Raw genomic sequence first — 20,565 nt, 5'->3', positions numbered from 1 at the left:
TCTTCTCATTTCATTTTGAGTCCCGGTGTATTATTGCTTGAGAGGGAGTACTCTACATTTACCTTTCTTTTACCATTATAGAAAAAATAACTTTTTATTACTTCTCAATACCTAAATTTTTACCCATCTCCGAAAACTTTTAAAATCTTGTTACAAAGTAACATCACGTTTAATTTTTAATCAACACAAAATTATAAATTTCAAGAGGTATATTTACTATTTCAATACTAAAACCTTAAAAAGATATTTCGATTATCTCATACTACTTGAAGAGGTAATTTAACTATCTCATACTACACAAATTTGAGGAGAAATTTTAACTTTCTCATACCTATTACCATCATATCTTCTCAATATCTCAGCCATTACAACACTTCAACCCTTGTATCATTGTTTTCTACAACTTAAACTACTTTATCTTATCAACATTTTTTTTAGTTCCTGCTCATCTTATTCAACTGGGTTTGATTTAAATTCTTGTACTTTAGGAGGTATTTTCAGTTACGAACTTGGTGATACTGATAGGTGCTTAATTTACATGTTTAGAGTGTCAAATACATACTAATAGTTGCTATGACTCTTGCATATTATCCTTGTATTACTCTTTAAGTGAATCATCCAAAATCAATAGAAATTGTGTTAAAAAGATCTAAGAAAAGGAAAGGAGTTCATTCCGGCATGAAAAAAAGAAGTTGGAAGGTGCAAAGACAACTCTTGGATACAAGTTCCAGGAAGATTTACGGTTTGGAAAATGATCCCCAAACCTAACCGTAAAAGAGATGAATTCCCACCACAATTTGCATAAGAAGTTGCTCTAGGTTCAACTTAACCGTAAAATAAAGTGAAGAGATATGAATATTTGGGAAATATCATATTGTAGAGCACGACTATACGAATGCAAACCAAAAACAATGAGGTCAATCAGACATCAGATGAAGTTATGGCCGAAATGACGAAGAACAAAAAGTGTACATGAATAATTACGTCCAGGTCCAAGAGACTCAGACCCAACCGTAAGTCTCAGTATTTTGAGACGAAAATTTTGTCAGAGTTACGGTTGGGTTAGGGTGTTTGGTACGAGATTATACTTCTAAATAAATCAAGGAAAACACCGTCCCAGAAGGATGCTAAACCCAGACTATGTGAGCATTATACAAGAAGACCCTTAAGACACTAAGAAGATATCTAAACACCTTGGAAACATAATTCTATCTCTCATACTACAATCCTACATCTAAACCTAGGGTTTACCCCATTAGGGGGAACTCATGCTTCTTGTAATTATGTGTAGCTAAACCTTCTTTGTTGGTTAAGGATAAATTCAATGTTCTAGAGGTGAAGTTTGATTTGTTAACACAAGTTTGTTTGGAGTTTTAACCATCATCGATCGTCTTTTCTATATCTAGGGTTTATGATTGATTCTTATATTATTTTGTGTGTGCAACTAGATTAGTCTAGTTATCATTCTATTGCCAGTAAAGATTCGAGCAATCCGTAATTGTCGATCATCTCCTATATAAGTAGAAAACGTGAGATCTTGCAGAGGGATTCCGTGGAGAAATCTTACGTGTAAAGACAACACCAGTACGTGAAATGAACGTACTGAGTTTAACTGCTGGGATCAAACCTAAGTTCACAAAGCCTAAAGCGTCCGATCGATTTACACCTTGTAAGCGTACCTCAAGGTGGCTCAGTTGGATAGAATCTGGTGACTAAGCGTACCCGTTATCTGGTGATTAAAGGAGTTTTAGGGATAGATAAGCGTACCTGTTATCCTACGATTGGTGATGAATGATTCTCAAGGAAGATAGATAAGTACATTGATTCGATTAACGTTTGGTAACGGCGAAGTATTTCTTAATCATCTTTCTTTTATTTGTTATTTTTTTATTTATTCTAATTCAACCAACCCCCCTTTGTCTTTTACTTTATTTTGCTGATTCAAATAACCTATTAATTACATAGCTCTCTGTGGGAACGATATTTATTACCACTATATTACTAGTTAATTAGTGAAAAATATCTTGATTTATTTTTTGCACTTACGACACGCATCGACTGACCCAGGATTTTATGTCCGGGTGGGCTAATTTTTTTTTCTTCCACCAATACTCTATTTCGTTTTTTCAATAGCAATAATCATAAATGCATTATAGTATTTTGCGTGACATGCTGCCTTTCTTTTCTACATATCAAGTTTCAACTCGAGAGTTCTTCCCTTAATACCATTCTCGGAGGTGCCTGCGATTTTGTTGATACAAAGTGGTTTTCGTCCTTCTGGAACGTTGCTTCTCCCTTATGCCTTTTTCAATATATTTGGTTTGCGGTATTTCCAAACGAGTTCCTGGATGAAAAGCAAGGTTATCTTATTGATGATAGTGATGATATCGAAATTAATGCTAATGACGATATCGATGATGACCTTGATACAAAGCTGCTAACTATGACGAGGGAGAAAAACAAAAAACTAACCAACTAAGCAGTGATAATATAGTTAACCGGTGTATAGTGAACTATTGTTTGGAATTTCGGAATAAGGATAACCAAATCATTACATCAACAAAAACATATTTTCTTGGGCGGGTACTGCTAAGAGTCATTACTTGCCTAAGGGAATCGATCAGGAGTTGTAAAAGAAAGCAAAAATATATGATGACTAGTCTTATTGCAAATGATACAACATAAATCAGGTATTACAAAACCGTACCACTAGCTAGCCTAGAGTAAATGGTCCCTAGGAATCGACTATTTTTCTTGAAGGCACAAAGCCATTTCTTTTGTTGCTCACTAACTACATCCTCGATCAATTACGAACAATTTTCAATATTTTTGATGATCGACTCATATGATAATTACGTTTGCAGCTTAAATGATTTGGTTTGTGTTGACACTTTGCAAATTAATTAATATATACATATACATGAGTAGTAAAAGAACTAAAAAGAGTAAGACAAGAATTGACACGGTTTATCTAACTGACACATAGCAAGTAAGCCCATTTAATTACTGATTTTAAGAAACAACATAAATCCGTGTTTTTTATATAATAACGGAGATGATATTATCAAAGATTAATCTATGTGGACCAAGTTTCAATCTCTTTGAATTATGTGTACGCAAAATGTCAGAATCATATCTTCCTAATGGGCTAATTCAAAATTATACCTGGGATAAATTTCACAAATGTTGAAAATTGCATGGACAAAACAACTTTTTAGAAACTTTGGGGGTGGGCTTTAGCCCAGGTAAGCCCCCACTAATACCGTCCCTGACGACACGCATTAAATTTTGGCGTCGCTTCCTGGAGGTGGTTATTAATTGATTTGTTACTTGTTTAGTTTTTTTACATATATTTTTGTGTAGATTTCCTCTTTCTTGTGAGTCGTCATGTTTACGGAAATACTATGTACGAAACCCAAAACCAGACATATAATAGCGGTAATCAATATCATTCTTATAATATCTACCAACCATACTGAAGGTATAACCAAAACCAATATATTCTCTATGGTTAATATCCTAAGGATATGAATATTCTCATACATGTCAACAATCTTATGACGGGCATGTAATCGAACAATCATTAGGATGGGAGGATAGTTATACTCTTAATAGTTTATCTTCTAGATATTAACAGAAGCTTGATTGGTTAATTATTCGATTAGAGGCTTGTTTTTCGACGCCGAAACCACTTAATGCACAACCAAGCGTGGAGAACAGTATATCAACCGAATCTTACTTCAATATGTCTACCCAAATTCCTGCTCGTTCACCTATTCAAAGGGAGGAAACTTGGTCTGGAAATCTTATGGTGAGTGAAAGTGCAAGTTTTGAAGAACGTCTTGACCAACTAATCCAAACGATGGTGCAACATCAACAAGGACTAAACCAATATCCTCAGAGTATTGATAAATCACTCCAAGAACTTCAAGAAAGTGTCCAAAACTTAAGAAGATACCTTGATCAAATTAAAGAAGAGAGGAATAAAGAAGTTTTTTTTGTCTCAAAACCAAAACTATTCTGACATCCCAGTCGATAGTAATGATTACTTGATCGGTAATGATTATGAAGATGAGCAACCTTTAGAAAGTCTGTGCAGTAACGGTAAATTTATTGCAACTACGGATCATAATAACGATCACTCGCTTATTCAAAAGGAGAAGAACGTATATGATATAACCGTTGTTATCAATAGCGTAACATACACAAACGAAGATTTAGGAATTGCAACAACGAACTAGACTTTTTGGGAGAGGATTCTGATTCCGGTGACGAGGTTTTTGAAGATATAACGAATGAGAATGAAACCAAATTGATTGATTTTGTCTAAGACCCATATGAACTTGATTATAAAGATGCTGAGACTTTAGTTGAAGCAGAAACCGATGAAGAATGACTAAAATTTTGATAGAGGGTCACGATACAAATGAGATTAATAATTCATTTAAATTATTTAAGAATGATGAGCATCCATAATACAAGAGATTGTGAAAGGTATATATAATCCTTTACATGATTAGATATATTTGGATTCCCCTCCCCCAATCAAAATAGTTCCTGAAAGAGTTGTTAACCCGATTTTTAAGGAGCTATCTCACTAAGGTTTGGGTATATGTGCTATTAATATTCTGAAGAATTATTTTTCTTCTAAGTATTCACCACCTGATGTGTTTGATTTTAGCATTGTGTAGGTTCACCGAGAGGAACCTTTTGAAGTTCCAATGTTCTATGTTCTCTATCCAATTCCGGGTGTCGAAAGGACTAAGTGTTTGGGGAACTTCAATAAAGTGATAGCTTCAATTTTCGTATCTTATGCTAACGTTTTTTTGAAATTTTTACTAGAACTGCAAATCATTTTTTTAGCAGACTACCAGATTTTCAGATTGTTGGTGTACGGCTAATAACAAGAAAGTCAGGCGTGGGACGTTAAACTAAGCGTTGAACGGGAGGTAACCCATTGGTTTTGTATTTTTTATCCTTTTTATTTTTCGGTTTTCTTCTTTTGCATACCATATTAAGATTTCCCACCTTATTTTACTTTGGATGACTCAATTACATTGAGGACAATGTAAAGTTTAAGTGTGTGGGAGTATCTGAGTATTTTGTATATAAAGTTTTTTTTTTTAAATCTAAATACTTGCATAAAACCTCCGACTTGTAGAGATTTTAGAGTCACTAGTATACTTCTATCTATGTTTACATACAGAATTCTCATCGAAATAATGGAACTTAGAATTGCTAGAGAATATTACAGATTAGGTGTTATTAATCTTTGAGAGAAGTCACTATTTTTTGTGGCTCAACTTAACCATGACGGTGGCAAATCAGGTGCAAAAAGATATTTAGTATTAGAGTTGTTTATCAATCATTAATGGAGATTACGGATATTTACATCAAGTGAGACACCGGCATTTAACTATTTATAGCTGACTACATTATCTTTTTAGAGTGTGTGTCACTGTACGCTAATTCCAGATAGAATGGTGAGCTACCGTACTTCGTACCAATTTCAGTACTATTTTTGATATCTCGAGTGCTAATTCCGTCAATCATGAGGGTGACATCTAAATATGAAAGCCTCCATCTTGTAGTTTGATTTGCAGTTAACATCATTCTCTCGAAAACAACAGGTCCACAGAAACACATGATCATCATTAACAAGCCAGCAACATCAAAAATCTATGAAGAAAGTTGAAGACGTTTAAGATTTACAAGCAACAATACAAGGAAGAGAAAATTTTATATTCAAGTAAAGCAATATACATGAGAAAATTTTTATATACATGTTGAAGAGTTACAATACAATGAGCATATTTAATTCTATATCCAAGTTGAAGACTTAATACAAGAACGAAAAAATCAAAAAATTGGAGTTATTGAAGTTTATGATACAGAGACAATACATGTTGAAGAATCAAGTGATATCATTCTTTCATGGCCATGTTAATTTTACTTTTGTTATTATTATTGTAGTTGCAGTCTTTTTGCTAATAAAAAAAAACGAAAAGATTTGCATTTAAAGTTTATACTTAGTTTATTAATTGTTCAATCAGGATATTTGGAAGAAAAATCTATAAAGAAGTTTCAAGAAAAAAGGAAATTGAAGAGAAAGAGTTACTAATTGTCAAAGTTCTACGAAGTTCAAGAGTTTATCATCAACAGTTGAAGCCGAAGACGAGTTGAAGACGCTTCTATTGGATGCTGTGAGAGTGGTGCTATCATTATTGCCGATCGGATGTGAAGGTGAGTGAGTATTGCCATCTTTCTTTATAATAATGGACTCCAAAACGCCACATGTAGTCCCCATAATTATTCTTGCATCTAGTGAGGTCATATCATCAAGAACTTTCCATGTCATCAGCATCTGATTGACCAACAGTCTAACAAGTACTCTTATTCCGACACAATCCATTTGGCATCTTGAAGGGTCACTTTCAATAGATAACATCCTTTCAAGAATGAAAAATTATTTGAGAATAAAAAGTTACCAATACAACTATGCAAGAAAAAGTTGACCAGAATATAGCAGCAGGCGCAAACCAAAGGTGCATCGCTTGTGGCAATACAACAGACACACACCAAAGGACGCATCTTATTGTGAAGCTGTAAACTGAAACATCGATCATGTCCAATTACCACTGCGCATGCTTGGATAATGGATTCTAGAAAGGTAAAGCCCTTTATTTTTATTTCTTTTGAAGTTTCAATATTGGACACTCTTTCCTCCTATTTTTTAGGATTGAACGATCTTTGGGCATTTTGTGTTTTGGTTCGAGTTTTTTCTTTTGTCCAGTATCTCAAAAGATACATTTTATTGGAATCTTATGCTTAAGGACATGTTGTTTACTGGGAAAAGATACGTCTTTTGGTTTGAGTTGAACCTGAAATACAGTATCCCAAATCTCTTACCAAAAGGCACGTTGTTTGCTTTTTTTGTTTCTCTATAAATGTTCGACAAGGTTAGATTCACAAATAACCAACAATACTCCTCTTGCATCAGCCAATTGGGGTCTAATAAGCTTGCAATAGATATGGACAACCAACCACATGCAGACGAGAAAAAGACAAACACATGTCTGATATTTTTAAATGTATGTACGACCCCTTGAGGTAACAACGGGCCATCATTTGGGTGAAACATCCATTAATCTTAATTTCATCTTAGGATACTGGCAACTTCGGCTTGCATAACATTTCGTTCATTATTTCAGTTGTTTGAAGATCAATACAAAAATAAAAAAAAAGTAGAAGGCTGAAGATTAGAGATGAAGATGTAATAGTTTGTACTAAAAAAGGCCGAAAAACATGAAACACTTTCAAGGTAATGATTTTTTGTTATTCAACTCTCTAAATTAAACATATTGTATTTGAAAACATTCATATTTGATCATATTATATGTTATGTAATTAACGAAATGGATGTAAAACTTTACACTTACTTTTCCCACTAAGAAGAGAGATGGAGGAGAGTGACGTATGGCTTCAAAGAGATGCAACATACATAAGTGGATTATGAATAACGTCAGTCAGCTACTCAGAAAAAAAAAAAAAATTTGCTATCGGTGTAAATTAGAAACCAAATATTAATATCAGGGATCGGGAAGTTTAGGGGACTGTGTTGCCTCACCAAAATATAAAAGTAGTAGCAGGAGGTTGGGCAAGATGAAAATGTTGGTTTTAACAGAGTTGGAGAAACCATGATAGTATGTTACATATGTATGAACGATCGATAAAAAGATGGAGTTTTATCATTCATTATACAGAAAAGGAAGTACCTACTGTTATTCTAACAAAGCACGCGTAATCATTAACAGTGGTTTTGTTTTCAAACCCTTACCATTTCCCAGTTGCTCCGTCTATAAAAGTAAGTAACATTTCTTATTGTTGCACGATCATATGTAACTATGTTTTATGAACAATTTGATCTCTTAATCTGACTGTGAGTTTTTGAATCATTTTTGGTAGGCATTTGAAGTTGTATATTATAGGAATGATCAACTACACCAATTTCCATGAAGTGCTGGGGACAAAAGACGTGTCGATAATAATGAGAAATCACTTGCAAAAAGTAAAACTTACCTTTTGTATCAAGAAGAAGGCGGTTTCCTTTAAAGTATGTTTTGGTATGACAATTAAAAAGAGGCAAGGTCAAACCCTACATCATGTGGGCATCTATTTCCAAATCCACTTTTTACTCATGGATATGGGAGTTTCTAGAACGACATCAAGAGAAGGTTTGAAAATTCTAATAAAAAAAAAGCGATAAACTACGTCTAACAATCAAATTTCCGCCGCCTGCGAAGTAGACACTCTCGAAACAGCCAGTGTGTATGCACCGGGTTAGATGCTTGTAATCATAATAGTGGTTCATTTCCTTTCTCAGAGATCATCAGAAAAAAATATTATTTCCCACGATTTTGTGGGGTCTCCAGAAATTATTTCGGAAGGTTTCCTTCCCACCATTCAACGTGTATACGATTTCTCTCTTCATTCCTACCTGCACACATGTGAGACCCATAAAAAGACCCGTTTTATTGAGTGAAACTATCATAAAACTCTATTAGTGAGGCATAAGTCAAGGTAAAATGCTTATTGGTTACTCCCGAACCTGAATTCTTTCATAAGGCATAAGTTGACCGGTCACACTTTCTTTGACTAATCGCATTTTACATTTGAATTTTCTCTTGTACTTCTGACTTCTTGACATTAGATTTTGAATCATTATGTCCTCCTAGGCCCTTGGATACTTGAGACTTTGGAATGCTTTGAAGTTGGAGCAGGTTTTGTGGGTATACCTCTTATAAGCCCTCAAGAGACTATAACTCGTCCACTAGGGACACCTTGGGGTTTAAATGCTTGTTGAAATGCTAAGTACAACCGTATCCTCAATGAAAGGGAGTTGTTGTAATTTTGTTTAGGTTACTTTGATCGAGGACTAACAAAAGCTAACTGTGGGGGAATTTGATAGGTGCTTAATTTACATGTTTAGATTGTGAAATCCATACTAATAGTTGATATGAATCTTGCATATTATCATTGTATTACTCTTCTTTTCTATTTTATTTGTTTCTTTAGGTAAATCATCCGAAATCAACAGAAATGGTGTTAAAAGTATCTAAGAATAGGAGAGGAGTTCATTCCGGCATGAGAAGAAGAAGTTAAAAGGTGCGAAGACAACTCTTGGATACAAGTTGCAGGAAGATTTATGGTTGGGAAAATGATCCCCAAACCTAACCGTAAATGGGATGAATTTCCATCACAATTTCCATAAGGAGTTGAAAATGCGGAGGTACAACAACCTCACCCAATATTTCGATTAGCAATTTGTATGGACTAACTCCAATATACTTTCTAGAGAATCAAATAGACAAACAAACTCAATCTAGAAAAAAGTATATCGAGGAGTTAATATTTCAATCTCTTGATTTGATCTTTACTCAAGCAAATAAAAATCTGCGAGTCTTTATCAAATACAAGGATAAAAACTTGGATGGTACCAAAGACCAATATCCAAGGATCAATTTTAATTTCCAATCAACAACCAAAGGTTGGATTTCACAATTGATCGATACAACGCACAACCTGTGATATTTCAATTATATAACAAAATATAATGCGAAATAGAAATAACACAGACACCAGAAGTTCTGTTAACGAGGAAACCGCAAATGCAGGAAAACCCCGGGACCTAGTCCATGTTGAACACCACACTGTATTAAGACGCTACAGACACTAGCCTACTACAAACTAACTTCGATCTGGACTGTAGTTGAACCCTAATCAATCTCACACTGATTCAAGGTACAATTGCGCTCCTTACGTATCTGATCCCAGCAGGATACTACGCACTTGATTCCCTTAGATGATCTCACCCACAACTAAGAGTTGCTACGACCCAAAGTCGAAGACTTGATAAACAAATCTGTCTCACACAGAAAAGTCTATAGAATTGAATAAATCTGTCTCCCACAGAAATAACCAAGAGTTTTTATTCCGTCTTTTGATAAATCAAGGTGAACAGGAACTAATTGGTAAACCAGATTTATATTCCCGAAGAACATCCTAGTATTATCAATCACCTCACAATAATCTAAATCGTATGGTAGCGAAACTAGATATTGTAGAATCACAAAAGATGAGACGAAGATGTTTGTGATTTCTTTTTATCTTGCCCTATCAGAAATATAATCTCAAGCCAATTATTCAATTGAACTCGTACGATAGAAAATGGCAAGATCAGATCGCTCAACTACAAGAAAAGTAGTTTCTTCTGGCTTCACAATCCCAACGAAGTCTTTCAGTCGTTAAGCTACAGGATATCGAGAAGAAACCTAAGGTTAAAGGAGAATCGACTTTAGCAAACCAACTAGTATCACACAGGAGGTGTGGGGATTAGTTTTTCCAGATGCTAGATGTCTCATTTATATAGTTTTCAAATCAGGGTTTGCAATCTAAGTTACCCTGGTAACAAAGCATTCAATATTCACCGTTAGATGAAAAACCTGATTCAACCAAGCTAATATCTTTCAACTGTTAGATCGAAACTTAGCTTGTCACACACACAAATGAAATGTATTCATTTAGGTTTGAGTAACCGTACCTAAACGTGTACACTTAGTTGGTTCACAAATAGTTAGCCAATGGTTAGCCATATGAGCACTTTCATATTAACCGTATTCATCTTTCTCATAACTAGTTCAAATGACTCATAAGAACTAGTGAAGAGTTGTTCAATTGCTTAGGTCTTTATTCATAGACACAATTGAAACAAAATCGGTTTGATCCACTTGAATCAATTCATGAACAATATAGCCACGGTTTGCAAAGATTGCATTCCTTATAATTTATTGTTTTAAGTTCATGAAATACCGATTTGAGATATCACCAGCTTGAGTACGCGTACGGGTATGCGTACCTTAGCTACCAGATTTGAGTCTACAAACTCAGCATAAATTTTCAGTTCGAAAACTTCCGTGAGTACGCGTACCTAAGGTGACTGGTTTACTAGTTTGCAAACTTACAAACTCCAGCAGAAATTTTCGGTATGAAAACTTCCGTGGGTATGCGTACGGGTACACGTACTCAACCTGTCTCCTTCACCAATACCGCATGCACACATATGAACACACTTGGCCTCCGGTACATGGATTTATACACTAATGTGTGAACACACTATATATGCTTATATGCATAGATGGTAATCTCAACCCTACATTTCAATCATTGAAACATTCTTCTATAATGTTATAACAATCGTTATTCACGACTATCGTCATCAAAGCTATTCTCAAGATTGAAACGTCATCATGACTTCATCACGGGAAATATGAAAATGGTTAAAGCGAAAGCTTACCAACACATATTTCGAGAAAAAGATAGGCGAGTAAACTCGGCTCGAAATAGCAAATGTGTATGCATGAAAACTATCATACGTATACGACTTTGTCTCAAGAATAGGAGATAGAATAGACTTTTGAGTGATAGATAAGTTCAAGTCTCCACATACCTTTTAGTCGGATGAAGTTCCACCGGTTCCTCGAGTAGTTCTTCGTCTTCGTAAGATGATCGCCATGATTTCTGGAGCTTCAACTATAATTGACTATCCTAGACCAGGAATTAGTCATAAGTAAACTAGAAATCAAGACATATAGTTTTGATCACTAATATTGACAAACATGCTTGAGATAGAAACGCATGCGAGTTCGACCGAACAATTCTCTAACAGGAGTTATAGCTAGGTCCAAACTAACCATAAAATAAAATAAATATATAGGAAGATTTGGCATTACTATCTTGTAGAGGACGACGATACGAATGCAGCCAAAAAAAAGAAGAGGTCAATCGGACGTCGGATGAAGTTATGGCCGAAATGGCGAAGACAAAAAGTGTATAAGAATAATTACGGCTAGGTCCAAAAGACTCGTACCCAACCGTAACTCTGGGTATTTTGAGACGAAAATCTTGTCAGAGTTATGGTTGGGTTGAACCGAACCGTAACTAGGATGTTTAACACGAGTTTGGGATTCAAAATCAAGGAAAATGCGGTCCCGTAAGGGTTCTAAACCCTAGATTATGTGAGAACTATATAAAAAGACCCTCAAGACACTAAGAAGACATCTAAACACCTTAGAAACATAATTCTATCTCACATACTACAATCCTATATCTAAACCTAGAGTTTACCCCATTAGGGGGGATCCATTCTTCTTGTAGTTATGTGTAGCTAAACCTTCTTTGTTGGTTAAGAATGTTCTAGATGTGAAGATTGATTTGTTAATACAAGTTTGTTTGAAGTTTTAATCATCATTAATTGTATTTTCTATATCTTGGGTTTATGACTGATTCTTATATTAATTTGGGTGTGCAACTAGATTAGTCTAATGCCCATCCTATGACTAGTAGAGATTTGAACGATCCGTAATTGTTGATCATCTCATACACAAATAGAAAAGGTAAGACCTTGTAAAGGGATTATGTGTAAAAATCGTGTGCGAAAGCAACACCAGTAAGTGAACTGAGCCTACTGAGTTTAACTACTGGGATCAAACCTAAATTCACGAACTCTAAAGCGTTCGATCGAGTTACACCTTGTAAGCGTACCTCAAGACGGCTCAGTTGGATAGAATCTGGTGACTAAGCGCATCTTTTATCCAGTGATTAAAGGAGTTTTAGGGATAGCTAAGCATACATGTTATCCTACGTTTGATGATGAATGATTTGATGGAAGATAGATAAATATACTGATTTTATTAACGTTTTGTAACGACGAAGGATTTCTTAATCATCTTTCTTTCATTTGTTATTATTTTTGTTTTCTTTAATTGAACCAACCCCCTTTCGTATTTTACTTTATTTTGCTGATTCAAATAACCTATTAATTACTTAGCTCTCTGTGGGAATGATCCTTACTACCAATATATTACTAGTTAATTAGTGGGAAATATCTTGATTAATTTTTTGCACTAACGACACACATCAGATACGCTCCTTTGTGCTTTTAGTCAACAACCTATGCAATATTGTCAACTTATTAGCTTAAATGTGTATCTTTCATATAATTTCTTCAAGCACCTCCACCTGGGATAACATCATTTATCGTGATTGATAAGGTTTAAGGTAGTCTGCTTCCTTCAATACCACACCTTGAAGATACCTGAGATATCAGAATTTCAGGTCGACAACAACAATAATCTTACAGCGTGTTCAGTTCAGGTTTTTGGGAGCCCAGAAATTGGATTCTGGTGAAACATACACAATTCCCTCAGCCGAACAGACACAAAACTTTCGGAATTGAATTCCGTTGGAATCCAATTCCTTTGAAACTCTCCTTTTCCATTACATCCACGGGCCGATGGAATGGAATTCAATTCAGAAGGAAAAGGATTACCCCAGAATTGAATTCCTGGGATACGAAAAATCTGAAACGAATGAGATGTTAGTATAATTATAATTGGAACTGGACTTGGCTATTGTGTTTTATCCACTTTAGTTTGTAACACTTGTTTTTTTTTTCTATTCATGTCTTTCTTTGCGTATCAATCTGATGTTCACTCCTGTAATCAGTTTGAGAGGACTATTAGAGTTAGAAAATATAGTCTCATCTTGTTTCTCACACTTGGTTCACATCAAGTTCTTATATCGTTAAGTAGTATAAAAAGTACAATGCAATACTAGTTTGTATCAGATTTCTTACCAATAATACAGATATATAAATGTTTCAGCTCTAAATGCTAGATGAATAAAACTGTATCTTGATTTTATTGTCTACTAAAGTTAGTCTCGGACTAGGATTAGAGCATGGTAGTTGAGTATCAAAATTCACTTAATAAACCGTTGAAGATTAAAAACTGAAAAACAACGAAGACATTTGTGAGAACTTCATCAACAAACGTATGTGAAGACTAATTATCCTATTTGCTCATTATTTCTACCACTCTATCTACTGAGGTAACTTCGTATGGGTTTAGTATATTGATGAATTGTAAAAATAATTTCTGACCTCAAGCTTGCACTTAACTAATCTCGAAATATGAATTCAACCATTGGATGTTCGTAGGCATCATCGCTTTTGAGGTCAAGGATAATATAATGTTTGAAAGACCATGACCGTGAAAGAAACATATAAGAACATCAAGTGTTACTAGTGCTTGCAAACTGAATTTTCCTAGTACATCAACTTATTTGTTTTAGTTCACAAACTGTGCATAAACTTTGATGTTCTTGAATCTTGGTCAATCCAAATTTTCTCATTGTTCACGAAATGATTTTATCAGTTTGCGAATTGCGCACTTCAAACATCTCATGCACACATATTGAGTTTTCAGTCCTAAACTGACATTTTCTTGGATGTTACCGGAATCCAATATTGCTTGATGGTTCACGACCTTACTTGGTCCATTGTGAGCTAACCTTTGTGTACGGGTTTTTACATCGATAAATACACGCGTGCGTATTTTTCTTTGTAACTCATGAAAAACTTCGCACATGCTTACATGTTTCCATTCTTCGCAATTAACCTATATTATGAAGTTAATAAATTTTTCTTGGGATCAAAGTAATTCGTAAATATAGAAACTAGTTCACGAACTTGATTTTTCCTCAAGAGATTATTACTTGAACTTTAAGCAATCTAGCCTAATTCGTTATTGTAGATGGTTATATCCACACTGTCTCACACTTTTGGCGACGTTGTTCCTAATAAAATCTAAACCTTAATAAATTTGAAGTTAATATTCCTTTTATAAATATTTACATACCCAACAAAAATGAGCACGTTCCGAAATATCAAACATCAGTAACTATCGATTTCAATTTCAACGGTTGCAAGTCCATTAATTTTCCATGGTTAATTTTCAACGTATTTGATGGTAGTGTCATACATCTCGGAATGTGCCATTTTTTAATAGGAATATAGATCTTTATAAGAGGAACTATCCCAAAAATTAGTTTCAAATACGTCGGTGTTCAAATTTTATTAAGAAAAATATCACTTAAAATGTAATATGAATATAATAGTGTGAGTAGATCCTCCTCATTATAGATGGAATACTCTCTACAACCTATAATCTCAATCTTGATACGTTGTGTCCTAGTTACGGTAAGAGTCTTGACATATTAGATTAGTTGATGGAATTCATTTTTTCTGCTTGTATATTATTATTTTATTTTTGCCCCTCTAATTTTAAAATTCGCGACTCCATCCCCCGGTATAAACATGCTCAAATCCGCAATTTTTAAGGGATAGAAATGTTCTATGTCGCCAGCTGCTTTAATTTGGAAGAAATGGTTGTGGAGTAATTTAAATGATCACTGTAGTTGGGTTTGTTCCATGCTCTTTTGATCTCCCTTTGAAAATATTTTTTTTTTCTCTCAAAAGTAAAATTGGACAACGAGCAGAGCTTTGGAGGATAGGGCACCTATTAAATGCATGTCTAAAACTATGGCGAATGCATTCTGATCAAAATGGTCGAAGGAGCTTAAATTGATATTAGAATATGCATATACCGATATACGTGTATACCTTTCGATAGGATGTTAAAATTTTAGTGCTGATATTCACTGGCAGAATTCAAATGTCATTGTTTTCTTTCTCCTTATCTACCCAAGAGATCGAGATCGAAAAGGTTTGGTAGTAATCACCCACCATAGCACTAGTCATAATGCTGTACTAATTCTTCTCAAAACAGCCCTATTTCTACTCCGGTTTCTTGTAAATTTGTAATATATCACGATCTGGCAAACGGTTCATCAGGAACTACTCTATTATATAGCGGAGGGCCCGTCATGAAAATGACCAGAAAGTAAATAGTGTATGCAATTCCATCCTAAACACGTAGCACATTAACAACCATCCATAACTTACTGCATTCACACATAATGTCAAGTCTAGTCTAACCCCTACTTAAGTTTGACAAGTAAGTTTCATTTCATACACAACCAAATCTTTGCTCTAATCAATGGAAGGAAAGAGTTCCAGTGAAGAAATAGCGCATGAATTCCTACCGTTTCTTAGGATCTACAAAGATGGCAGAGTTGAAAGATTCTTAGGAACACAAGTTGTTCCTCCATCCATTGAAGATCCAAAATCCGGTGTTTCCTCAAAAGATGTTGTGATTATACCTGAAACGGGAGTATCAGCAAGACTTTACGTTCCAAAACTCATTCAGAACAAGAAACTTCCTCTTCTTGTTTACTTTCACGGAGGAGGATTTTGCATTGAAACAGCATTTTCTCCAACTTATCATTATTTTCTGAATGATGTTGTTTCACAAGCAAATGTAATTGCTGTTTCTGTTGATTATAGAAGAGCACCCGAACACTATGTTCCGATCGCTTTCGAGGATTCATGGGCATCGTTAAAATGGGTTCTTTCTCACTCTAAACGGGGAGGTAGTGAGAGTTGGTTAAATGATTATGCTGATTTTGATCAAGACTTCTTGGGTGGTGATAGCGCTGGTGCTACTATTGCACATAGTATGGCAATTCGAGCCGGAACTAACCCTGAACAAATTCATGGGGTGAAGATTTTTGGTGCTGCTATTGTGCATCCTTACTTCTGTAGTAGTGGGGAACCAATTTTGGATGACAAGTTTGACATCGGTTCAAAGGAAGGACCAGCAAAATTATGGTATTGTGTTTGTCCATCAACAACTGGGCGTAACGATCCGCTTATCAACCCAACAACTGAAACGAATCTCGCAAGCTTGGGGTGTGACCGAGTTTTGGTGTTTGTAGCAGATAAAGATATTTTGAGAGACATAGGATGGGTTTATTTTGAGACATTAAAGAATTGTGGATGGAGTGGAGTTGTGGAGATTATGGAGTCACAAGGAGAAGATCATGTGTTCCACTTGGTTAATCGTAGCTGTGAGAACGCTGTGAATTTGATGAAACGACTCGTTTCATTTCTAAATATGAAAAGGGTCCAATCTATTCCTTAATTTTTATTTATATGCTTTTCTATAAATGTTGTCATTTGGCAATTGCTGGAATAATGCAGTTTTCTTTGTTCGAATACTAATAGTACTGTTGCTTGCTCCGATCCCCTGTTCTGGATCTATTCGCCATGTTCGTTTGTAATGGGGTTGCTTCAGTACTTGATAATGAAATTGGTTCACCGGTTGTATAGATGTGGAAGTAGTTGTTTTATTCCCAGTCATATATGGTCGTGAAACCTTTAAAGGTCGTGAAACCTTTAAACATTTGGTTTTAATAGTTCTATGACAAAAAATTGATGCCTATATTCAATGTTCGAAATATAAATTCATTACACATACATATACGACACAGTAGGAATTAGCAAAGGACTTTTTCTGTTTCTTTCTGAAACTAGATAACTGTTGTAGCACTAGGGCCGACGCCAATGCACCATACCAAGAGAGTTATTTTTTTTTTTGAATCCTATTATTGGGAATTTATAGAGTCATGAAGTAGTAATTTCTATAACCCCTTATCATACTATTTTATATGATACCTAATTTGCCCTAAACTAACCATCCGACTAGATTTTTTGGAAATCAATTTTTTTTCTTTTGATTTAGAAGAAGGAGAAGGATGATTTTGATGAACTTTTTTTGAAAATTTTGGAAAAAACTGATGAAAAACATCATGAAAATAGTCAGAAAAGCCTTATAAACCTCTCCCAACTACAACTTTGTCGATTCAAATCCTTCAAAATCATGATTAAAATCTAGGTTTTTCAACAATTACGTCTGGGATATAGTACTTGACCTAACCGTGAATAGTGTTTACAGTTAGGAATGAAAGGATTCCAAACCGTAAACAACAGTTTACGGCTGGGAAATGAAGAACTTCTGGTCGTAAGCTCTTCCGGAATTACTTGTGTCTGCATTACGGCTAGGTTCAAATTACGGCGAGATTTTCCTAGCATTTTCCCAGTCGAAGCTCATGTTACGGCTTGGAATATCTGGCCGTACTCAACCCGTGTTTTCTTTCTTATTATCAGAATAAGTTGCGGCTAGTTTTTCCTAGCCGTAACTAATAATTCCGATCGGGAAACCCGGACGAATGCACTACCACGGCTGGAAAATCTAGCCGGAAGCAGACCTCTGTTTTTTTTCTTCTGTGATTATCAGAATTACTTAGATTGAATATGTATTTGTACTCATTTTCTCATTTTATGACCGTAGAATTAGTGTCACTTTATACCTAGTCTTAAACTGAATATGAACTCCATTTTAGAATTTAATACCTTTATAACCGTAAACAACATTTTACGGCCGTGAGTTTCAATTTGTTCAAACCGTAAACCAAATTACGGCTAGGAAATCCTATTTTCTAAGACGTAAATTATTATTTACGGTTGAGAAATTAAGAACTCCTAAACGTAAGCTGTTTCAGATTTTTTTTAACTCTAATTTAATCGAATTGAAGCTTTTTGGAAATCAAAAGCAAAGATAAATGATGAGTTTTCTTAGTTTTTTTTTATGACATCATGATGCGATGGAGAAGAAGAAAAGAGGAAGAACAATAATAGATTTAAGTTTTTTTATGATTATCATCTGCATCACGATGATATTATGATCATCATGTTCATCATGATATATGATTAAGAAGAGGAGAAGAAGGAGAAGATAATTGATTAAAAAAGTTAGATTTTGATTTATTTAAGGGTAAGGGTATTTTTGATATTTTACATAGATTGGGTCTCCCCCTATCACGTTTTGGTTGCAATTAGTATTTTAAGCCCCCAAAAACCCAGCCCCTTACATCCCCAATAATAGGGCTCTTTTCTTTTTCACTTTGGAAAGACTTTTTTTTTTATTTGCAACAAGAACTCACTGCACGTGCTTTGAACATGCTATATATGAATTTATCTTGGTCGTGCATTTTAATACTTCTGTTTGATCCAGCCCATTAATTGATACAATAACCCTAAAAACTTAAATACTGTCGCATATTTCATCTTCTTCGTTCTTATCTGCCTCCTTCCTCTGCTGCACACTTCCACCACTTTCTTCTTCCTTTTTGTTTTTCTTTCCTCCTCTACTTTAGTCGTGATTTTTCTTCTTTGTGCTCCCTCTGCTACACGGCTCCATTTCTTTCATTAAAATCTTAACCACCAACATTTGTTATTTTGAAAGGAGGGATTTATAATTCGATCTGTAAAAAGAGGGATCAATAGAGATGCAGAAGGCTTCGATTGAACCAATATAGATATGTTATTTTCAAAAATTGGGGATGATTTATGTTGGCGAAGAGAAGATGAACTTGAGAAATTTCTGATCATAATTTTGCAGCGAAGATGAACGGATTCCTTTTTAGTAGCCTTAAATTATTGTAATGTCCTTATGTTTTTATACAAATGTACCTTCGAAATTTATTGTCAGGGATAAATGTGTAATACTGTGAATTTGTAGCTTTATTTATTGTTATGCGCTAACAGATATGTCTACTGTGTATGTATGATAAATAAAAACAGGGACAAAGTAGTCCAAAATTTTTGCAGCTTCACTCCCCTACGGTAACGGGAGTTGGCTTTATATAATTGAATAGATGATGTGCACTTGATGCTTAAAAAAAAATTATCTGCAATTGTGTAGTTGTAAATAAGTGTTTTTAATACGGGCAAACCGGTGAGCAAGACCGTGTTGGAAGCGCCGCCTAACACATGTTGACATTGTTGCACGTCCATTTTTCTGATTCCCTGATGAACTGGGCTAATCTTTTCATATTCAGTTCGTAACTCATCTTAATTTTCTCCGCCAGCTGCTTCACTTTTCTCTCTGTCTCTATTTCTCTCCCCAATATTTGAAGAAAATCCAACACCCACTGATTTGATTGAAGAGTTAAACTTAACAAAAAAAACACCCACTGATTTGATTGAAGAGTTAAACTTAAGAGCATTTAGTTAGTTGACCAAACTTATCTAATTCGATCGATTGAATGAAGGATCTAAAAAATTGGGTAGTAGTAATTGCTGCGATCGTAGAACATCATGAATGGTTCGTCATCACACTCATGGACTCACTTGATTAGTTGTAGTTGATGGAGATTTGAGAGTTCAGTCAATATGATTTAAGAAGAGAGAAGAGGTGCGACTCGGTTGATTCACTGAGCGTGTAACCGAGCTCAAGAAAGTGGACTAAAACCAATGTAGTTAATATCCGATATCGGTTCATCTTGGCCGGGACCGATACACTGGTATGATTTTATATCGGGGATATTATCGTTGAAATATCGGTATAATATCGGTTCTAGATTTAGAGACTACAATTATATATTAAACATTTTCTCCACACATTTTCGGATAAGATATAATAGATAACATCAATTTTATCAAAAAAACAAAAGAGTAACTTTAGTAACTTGCTTCGAGAGCTACATGCACCTCTACTACCACCTGGAAGACTTTCTTCGCCAAAATTAACCTTAAACTTTATAGAAAACGACCAATACCGTCTCATATCGGGAAATGTAGAAAAATTTCGTATCTACCGATACGGCCGATATTATCGGGCGAATATCGTATCCCCGATATCCTTCTTATCGTATCGTTCTGGGCCGATATCCGAAATATCCCCGATATATCGGCCGATACGGCCG

The 20,565-nt window shown here is 34.9% G+C and overlaps 1 protein-coding gene across 1 annotated transcript; it reads left to right on the top strand.

The window, feature by feature from the left end:
• Positions 1-15,917: 15,917 nt before the first annotated feature.
• Positions 15,918-17,136, top strand: LOC113289480 (probable carboxylesterase 7). Its single transcript, XM_026538730.1, has one exon. It carries the CDS (start codon positions 15,957-15,959, stop codon positions 16,938-16,940), a length of 984 nt encoding a protein of 327 aa, XP_026394515.1. The 5' UTR covers positions 15,918-15,956; the 3' UTR covers positions 16,941-17,136.
• The last annotated feature ends 3,429 nt before the right edge of the window (positions 17,137-20,565 follow it).

The sequence above is a fragment of the Papaver somniferum genome, chromosome 6 (genome assembly GCF_003573695.1).
Source record: "Papaver somniferum cultivar HN1 chromosome 6, ASM357369v1, whole genome shotgun sequence".
NCBI lineage: Eukaryota > Viridiplantae > Streptophyta > Magnoliopsida > Ranunculales > Papaveraceae > Papaver > Papaver somniferum.
This window is presented reverse-complemented; position numbering and strand designations above follow the sequence as displayed.

What these genes read in the sequence shown, in the direction of transcription:
- LOC113289480 (XM_026538730.1), top strand. Translation starts at nt 15,957, where the DNA reads ATGGAAGGAAAGAGTTCCAGTGAAGAAATAGCGCATGAATTCCTACCG.